General features: G+C 40.4%; 1 protein-coding gene across 4 annotated transcripts; it reads left to right on the top strand.

The window, feature by feature from the left end:
* Nucleotides 1-1,130: 1,130 nt before the first annotated feature.
* MGST1 (microsomal glutathione S-transferase 1) lies at nucleotides 1,131-8,438 on the top strand. Of its 4 annotated transcripts, none has more exons than XM_021535154.3 (4): nucleotides 1,131-1,207; nucleotides 3,167-3,316; nucleotides 5,135-5,229; nucleotides 7,250-8,438. In XM_021535154.3, the coding sequence occupies exons 2-4, from the start codon at nucleotides 3,191-3,193 to the stop codon at nucleotides 7,494-7,496; spliced, it is 468 nt and encodes a 155-aa protein (XP_021390829.1). In that variant the 5' UTR covers nucleotides 1,131-1,207; nucleotides 3,167-3,190; the 3' UTR covers nucleotides 7,497-8,438. The 4 variants fall into 4 exon arrangements, with proteins under 4 accessions (XP_021390829.1, XP_021390828.1, XP_021390833.1 ...); XM_021535153.3 differs by having other exon boundaries at nucleotides 1,143-1,224; XM_021535158.3 differs by lacking the exon at nucleotides 1,131-1,207 and adding an exon at nucleotides 1,231-1,382.
* The last annotated feature ends 211 nt before the right edge of the window (nucleotides 8,439-8,649 follow it).

Genomic DNA, 8,649 nt, shown 5'->3' with positions numbered 1-8,649 from the left:
TTTTTCAGTCTTGCTTAGTCAAGCATTGCTCCTGTTGAAGAGGAGTGCTGTGGGGATAGCATAATTCTCTCTGAAGAACCACTGGGAAGCTCAGACACCAGGTTCCCTCTGTCCATCACATTGTGCCACACTGGTAGGAGCAGTCTGTGGCCAGCTGCTAAGTTCCTGAGTTTTCTGGTTCACTTTGCAAAACAACATGATGCATATCTATTGCAACAGTGCTGATGGCTTGGCAATACAAGCAGCTTGGCAATACAAGTTTAATTTTCTTGCCCTTTGGTAAAAGTTAAAGCCCATCAGAATGTGAAAAATGCCAATCACTTGTTTAAAATTTTTTAAAGTTTAATAGTAATAAAATAGTTATAAAAATAGAGTAATAAGAATTTGGAGAATCAGAGTTAGGACAATATAAAACAAAGAAATATGGACTGTCCCGGTGCCTTCCTAGGGCAATGAATCCCTGAAAGCACACACCCTAACAAAGGATAAACCCTTAAAGCAGTAGCTTGTTGCATATTCATATATGTCATACATGATGCAAAAAATTCTTTTCAAAGGGTGTTCTCTGGTTATTGTCAACTTCTTTCCCTTAATCTTAGTGGCTCCTTAAAGACGGAAAGGAGATGGAAGAATGTTTGTCATTTCTGATAAGGAGGCAGTAACTCTTAGGTGTCTCGTTGCTGTTATCTCTGTGTGAAGAATTTCTTGACTATTCTCATTCCTTTCCTGAGCTAGTTAAATATCTTACACCGCGTAGTTTCTATTTTAACATTATGTTACAACCCAAAACTGTATCTTAAAAAAGGTTAATACAACATTACATATATAGCATTCCGTTTAATATTTGCGAAGAGCCAATAATTTAATATACATTTTTCACAAGAAGAAGGGAGGGCACAAACCCTGAGACTTTTAGGCGAGCTTTGAGCCCTCTTGGGAATTGGCTATCACTAAGAGCGGGCCACAGCCTTTGCTGTCCAAGGGTGTTGAGACAGCAGAGCTTTTCCTCGCTCCTTTTCACACCTCCCCCTCTCTCTCTCCCAGCTTTGCGGACTCCGGGCCTGACCGGCGCTCCCGCGGGGCTCCGCGAGGGCGGCCCGGGCGGGTCCCGCCCCCGCGGCCGGCGGGCGAGGCGGGGTCGGGCCGGGCCGAGGCGCGGAGGCCGCCGGGGCGCAGCGGGGCCGGGATCGCGGCGGGCACGGCCGAGGTGCGGGCACGGCCGAGGTGCGGGCACGGCGGGAGCCAGACCCACCGCGGGGGGACCCGGGCAGGCGGCATCTCCCGCGGGGCCGGGCCGGGAACCTGCGGCTGGATTGGGAGCGGAGCCTGCGCTTGGAGAACACGGCGCTCGGAGAAGTGGCGTTTGAAACACGCACAGACAAGTGAACCCCCCTGTGGGCCCGCGGTGCCGGGACACGCGTGGCGGGGGCGGCGGGAGGGTCTGAGCCCGGCCGCTGCTCCGAGCGGAGTTGCGGAGACGTATTATTATTATTATTGTTATTATTATTATTACTACTATCACTCACGCATCTCGAGCTGTTTGTAACCGTAATGAGCATACCCCGTAAAACCCCGTGCTGTTACGTACTTGGGGTGTGTTTGTGCGGTTTCTGCTGGTGCTGAAGTGCCGAGTTTTTGGGCGCCCTTCCATTTTGTGCTGAGGGCAGGTCCTGGGCGCTCCCGGAGCTCGGAGGGCAGCGAGGGAAAATGGGAAAATGTGGCGGGGCTTTTTGCTTTGATACAAAGTTAAGACTAGCAGGACAGTTCTGTTATGTTTACAAGACTGTTAAAATGAATAGGAGCAGTTACTGTCCATTTGTGAGAAGAGTCTTCTCCAAGTCGCTGTCTGTCTTGGGCACTGGACTGTAATGAGAGAGGAGGCAGCGTTACATTTAATTAATTTCCCACAGACCCTGTGCTAGGTCCAGTGACCCAAGCACTGTTTTAGAAAGGATAAAAGAGGGAGCAGAATCCCATCTCCACGGCAGGTCCAGGCAAGGCGAGCTTTGTTTTCGCTGGGCAAACAGCTGCTCCCACTTCCTCACCGAGGACTTGCCTTTAGAGCAAGTCTTCCATAGTGCTCTTTGCTCATCAAGTTCCTCTTGTTTGGCAATATCTGGCTGTGCTGAAAGCCAGATGAGAGGTTGTTAAAACTGTAATCAAGTGAGTATTAACATTTTCATGACTATCATTAAAATTCTATCACAGGAAGTAAGCTGTAACAAAAAAATTCATTCATTTTGGTCTCTAGTGGAGCTAAGACATCCTAGTTGTATGGATTCCTAGTCACTAAATGCGTGGTTGAAACTCTTGGTGAGGCAAAAGCCTGAGTTGTGCAGGGCAAAAACTGAATGTGCACGGGGATGTGCTTTTTTTTCAACTGCATTCACTCCTCAGCACCTCTTAACTTTCTGGTATCAACATAAAAGGTATTGCCTCCATAGGATTTGGTATGGTCTCATTGGAAAGAGACTTCATTAGTTTAAACCTCCCATGGTAAAAGCAGAAATAGTTCTCTCCTTTTTGTCATTACAACTTAATCTTTGCCCGTGAGTCATGCTAAAAGCAATTTTTAAGAACAAGGTCTCAAAGGGGAAAAATGCATGTTCAGCTCGGTTTGATCACAAGTTACTGCTGGGTAGGAAGATACTAGTTAGTTTGAAAGCTGAAGTGCAATTATAATTGTGTCATTTTTGCACACAAAAAGGGTAGGCAATACTAATTTTCCTCTTTACATTTCACAGTTCATAGTATTGTCACATACTCCTTCTATCCTGGTAACTGCTTAGGGAAATTTGCTAATTCAAATGAACTGGTCTAAAGTTGGTCTAAGTCCTTGTGTTATTTCAAAAGAGTACTAATTTCTGTGACTAAGTGTTGTTTGTGCAATTACATTAAATATTTTGGTAATTTGTACTTTGACAGTTTAATAAGCACTTATAATGGAAGCAAAATACTATAATTTATCATCTTAAGGTATTATATTATGCTTTTGTGGAAAAAAATGGTAGAAAATTTAGAAAATTATTTAAAAAGAAACTTTGCACAGTGGCAAAATGATGTTTTTATTGCAGTGATGCTAAAAAACAAGGCTATTAACACAGTGTTGTTGTCAGAACTTTGGATTGCAATGATGTTAGCTTTAACTAACTTTAATGTTTTTTAGAGGTCATCAGTGAGAAGGAGAGAAATGGCCAAATCGACCCAGCTAATTGACAATGAAGTCTTCAGGGCTTTTGCTACTTACACAGCCATTGTTCTTCTAAAAATGATGCTAATGAGTCTGATAACAGCATACTTCAGGATCACAAGGAAGGTAATCTTTTGGAAATACTGGCTGGGAGAACAGACTGACATTTGTATTGAAATACAGAGATATCACAGCTATGTCTTTTTTCAGCTTCCAAATACTGCTGCTGTTCATTTTCTTCCTCCTCCCTGTTCTGGAGAGATTCTGAGTTTGGTGGTCTCAATTGGATGATGTTTTCAACCTAATTACAAGATAATTATGAGACTAAATTATACTTGAATTTGACTTACCCTACTCTTCTAAAACAGTTCTGTTATTTTTAAATAAGAGTTTTTCATAACTGTAATTTCCATTGCCTTCTGCAGAAAGCTCATGTCCAGGGTATCCAATTTATAAAGAACTAAAAGTGTGATATGGAGCCATATTGCATGAACAACTTAACTGGTAGGGTCAGAAGAGAGGTTAGATTTTTATTCATCTATAGCCCTTTCATCCAATAATTCAAAAGTTTTTTGCATTCCCTAATTATTATAGGAAGAAGTCTAGAAAAACCTTGTTTTTCTAGAGTGAGAGGGAGGCTGCAAATTGGATTTTCAAATTCGAAAATATCTGAAAACATTTGAAAATATTTGTGTTTATTTGAAAATATTGTGGCTTGATATTTGTGCTAGATAATAATATGAAAGATTCACTGAGGTTTACTAAATAATGTAGAAGCTGCATTTACTTTAGAAGAAAGTGCTCATGGGAGATGTGTTGTGTTTGCCCTGTTCTTGGTCTTCTCTAGGCATCTTCTCATGGCCTCTGTAGGAAACACTTAGTCCTGGGCTGAAGGAGCTCTGACTGTGCCTCATATGGCTGTTTTTGTGCGTTCTGCTTCTGCAAGATGGTCTGTGCTTCAAGGATTTTGGTGTAGTCCTTTGGTTGAAATGCTGTTTTTTGTTCCTGCTTGTTGCAGGAGAACCCAGCTGAACTGCTCCAGGTGGATGCAGATGACAATAGGATGGGCCCTCAGTAATCTGCAGAGTTTGGTTTCATTGTGTTAGTAATATTACAAACAGGGAAAAATAGTGAAGTAATTTTAATTTTCTATTAAATATTAAAAAAGTCTTGAAAGTGAAAAATGGGAAAGGAGTGAAGCAAGAGAATGTAAAATGTTGCTGATACACTGTTAACACAAATCTAGAATTCTGAGGCTGAGGATATTTCACAAATAGGGATCAAGGCTGCCCTGGAAAGCAATCACATAGCTCTTGTAAAATCAGAATATTTTCTTGACTTATATCTGCATAGCCTGTGCAGTCCACACAATGCATATGTAACTACATGTGTGTCAGCAGGGAGAAATTGACTGCAGTCTGCACTGCCTGAATTAAATGTTTTCAAATAGTGTCTTGCAGTGTTTTGAGGTAATAATGGATCATGTAAGTGTAAGAATTTGTACCTAAGAGGAAAGGGACACACTTCCTTGGTCATAAATGATAATGGGAATAAGGCTATTGCTCTGTATACTTCTGCAGAAAGAAGGGATCCAAAAGCACTTTCAGATAATTTGTCAGGAATGGTGAAAAAGAGACTTGAGAGCTCCCACCTTGTAGGTGCCGATGTTCTGTCAGCCTGCTGGCTTTACTGCAGGCTTGTCCATCTCACAAGGTTTTGTCTAAGTGCATAAATTGCATTGCATTAATTTGTCAGCACACAAATGTACAGGCTGGGCTCAAGAAAGCAGTAATGCAGCAAACATTGTATAATACACTGTGCTTTTAACTTCAGGTAAGTTAAGTGAGGTATTGAGGTAAAAAGAGTGACCTTTATAGCAGTCTGCCTTGACTGGATAAAACATTTTGGCTGCTAATGTCACTTGTGTTCCTGTGTTTGAAACAGGCATTTGTCAACCCAGAAGATACAGAAGCATTTGGAAAAGGGGAGAGTGCTAAGAAATTCCTGAGGACTGATCCAGATGTTGAACGTGTACGCAGGTAATACACAGGAACCTGAAGAAGTTATTTTAAATAACAGAATAGTATTAAATCAAGGAATTGGTTTCACCCCATTCTCTGTCAAGCCTGTGTGTGTTTTATGGTGCTTTATGTAGCAGTTAATACATTAATTAGTTTAAATGAACAAACCATTCCACATCCCAATGGTCAGTGTGCATGCTAAAACCAATAAGCCGCTGTCTGGTTATAATAGCTGTCTCTTGGGTAGTGTCCTGTCTGCATGGGCAAAGTGGTGAGAACACTGTAAAATATAAGCATAAGTTGGTGTAGCTCATGGCAAAATTTTCTGTTTCCAAAGTCCTAAATTTCAGGATGCTGTTTGATACACTTGTGCTAATAAGGAAAGCTTTAATTGAATACCTTCCATGCTTCCTTGATGAAGCTAAGTTTATTTTTATACCAACAACTTGAATGTCAGTCAGCTCTTCATTTAAACCTCCATTAGGGAAGATCTTGAAAATATATACCAGTGCTGTTTTAAGAACACTGCAACCTTGCAAATAATGGCTGTTGTTTCACAAAGCATATTTCTGTATGTCTCTTATGGATTAAAATCTCAGAAAGAAGAACCTAAGTGGGCTGTAAAGATGTTCTGCTCTTTCCATTTCTGCCCCTGAGTAGTTCAGGGAAGTTGTTGCTTAATTCCATGGGTGTTACATAAAAGTGTAAACTTTCATGGTGAGGGGCAGTTCCTTTCTTTTAAATTGTGAGCGGCCAACTAAGTTGAGGCTAAGTCTATGATCCATTTAACTCAAATTGTTGTGGTAGCCACCTCAGTAATTTTCACAGAATGGATTTTTCAAATACTAAATTTTCAAATTCTGTTTTGCTGCTTTGTAGAGTTTTTCAGACATCCCCAAACCTAGTAAGTAAGCTTGGTTCTAGTTGCACTGTTGGTGTTGCAGCATCCATGTTTTCCTTCCAACTGTGGTTCTTAGTGGAAGTTTAATTTATTTTCTTCTGCAAGCTTCATGGCAACAGATAATGCCACATAAATTTAGCATGGCTTCTCTTCTGTATATATGCTGGAATGTGTTTAGTTTATGGGGGAAAAATAGATTTTTTTTCAAGAAAAAAGATTACTTTCTTCAGTGTACTTTTATGGGGAATGAGAATAAAAAATCTGGAGGTATTTGCTTCCTTGTAATTATAAATATATTCTAAAAGCAGCTGCAAGACAGTACCATGACCTGATTCCAGTTGGCTCTGAAATTTGACATCATTAGTAAAGCTTAGACACTGTTTCAATCGGTAAATTGGGCTGAAAGTATAATTTATATAAAGAGGTGAAGGGAGCTGGGAAGATTTAGGAAAGAGTGTGAAAGAACACTTCAAGATCTGGAGTTCAGTCTCAACCCATTTTTAGTAAATTATGGTTTCAAAATTTCAAACATTTTTTCAGCTATTTTAGTGCTCAAAGTGAAGAAAATGAATGAAAAGCGTAACTGTCACACCTGTTAGATGTTCAAAAATAACCTTCTTCAAGATGATGGGACTTCATGAACATTTGATGAACATAGCAGTTCCTATGTAGGATTTTTCATATTTTCTTTTATGGTCATCCCAAACTGGATTTATGGGATTAGGTCATGAATTGCAGTAGCTTCAGTCACAGCCCTCCAGTTAATTGATGTTAATTGAGAGAGGCTCCAAGAAAACAGCTACGTCTTTTCTTCCCTGACTTTGCATTCTTGCACACGCAAGGTGCACTCAGACACCTCTTGTAAATCCTTAGTATTACTAAGATCCTGGGGAAGAACTGATACCTTTCATACAGAAGAACAGAAGCTTAAAAAAGTGGGGTGCAGCAGGAGAGATGAGAGTGATGTCAGGTGAACATTCCAAAATTGTTTCAGTGACTGAATCAGGTCCCCTCTGCAGAGGAAGTCGAGAGTTGTTGAGTAGTCACGTGCTCTGAAGATACTGAAGAATGATGAGGTTTGAAGTGGTTTATTCAACAAAATACAACACTTTAAAATAACTCTGCTTCTTTTTCCAGAGGTCACCTGAATGACCTGGAAAATATTGTCCCGTTTGTTGGCATTGGACTGCTGTATGCTCTGAGTGGCCCTGAGCTGTCCACAGCCCTGCTGCACTTCAGGATCTTCACAGGGGCTAGGATCTTCCACACTTTTGCATACTTGATCCCTCTTCCCCAGCCTGGCAGAGGTTTGTCTTGGGCAGTTGGCTACTCAGTGACCTTCTCCATGGCCTACAAAGTCCTGAAGACAGCGTGGCTCCTGTAGCAGAGCTGTAGCTTCTGAGTGTCCTTTGACATTCCACACAAAGTTTCCAGCACTGTACGATGATGTCTTGAGTGAGCCAATGAGTCTTCTGTGCTAACTGGAATTCTTATTTTGAACAAAAGCTTTTTGTTCCTGTTCAGAAGTGTTTCTTTTTTGGAGGAGAAAGAATCCTTCTCCCTGTATTCCCTGTGCATGGGTTGCACTGCCAAATACTAGATTGGATGTTCCCTTTGCGACTTGTCAAGTGCTTACAATTCTAAACATGCCATGATGCTGTATTGATAGAGTGTTTGATAATTTTCTACAGATGCACTATTTTTGGCTGTAGCTCTGAAGTCTAAATCAATAAAGACAAGATAAAAAAAAAAAAAAAAAGCTTGTTTGTATTTTTGTTTTCATTTTGACTCTCCACACTGCAGCCAGCAAATAGCATGTCACTATGTATCAGGAAGAGATTCCAATCATACAGTTCTTTGAAGAAAGCTTACCTTAGTAATAAGATATAACTATTAATGCTAGTCTTGTAAAAAATCTTTGATGAAAATCTTTGTATAATCCACTTTGGGCTAAAAAATCTAAACTGTTGCAGCTCCATTTTTTCAGTTTAAATAGATGAAAAAAAAAATAATGTATTTGTGCTAAATTCTGTTTGGACACACTGGTAAAAATTTGAAGTGATTATTTTTGTTGGGGCTCCTGCAACATGGGTTTTGTGACAGGATAAAGTCTAGACCCTTGGTAGAGGACTTTTTTTATTTTTTGAATAAATTCAGCATAAAATGAATGACACTTGCAAATGCAGCTATCAATCCAGATGTACATACATAATTAGTTTGTGTCATACTGTCATAAATGTGTTTCTGATAGGAAGTTTTGCTCTTTGCTTACATCTTTCTGTGATGTGTTAATTTGAAATACATTATTTAAAGAGACTTTTCCTCAGCTTCTTTTTGTTCGCTTGGTTATTTTGGGGTTCTTTAGTAGTTCTGGCTTAAATAATAGCAGGAGATTCCAGGTGACTCAGAAAGGTCTTTATATGCAGTCTGCTGGTCATTGAGAAGTTGTAAATGGCAGAAGTTAGGGCACAACACGTTTGGTTTCCTTTCTTATCCCAGGAGCTGTCCCCCTAAGGGATGGCCCAGAGAGGAGATGG

The sequence above is a fragment of the Lonchura striata genome, chromosome 5 (assembly GCF_046129695.1).
Source record: "Lonchura striata isolate bLonStr1 chromosome 5, bLonStr1.mat, whole genome shotgun sequence".
NCBI lineage: Eukaryota > Metazoa > Chordata > Aves > Passeriformes > Estrildidae > Lonchura > Lonchura striata.
Note: the sequence above shows the minus strand (reverse complement) of the source record. Positions and strands in the feature narration are given on the sequence as shown.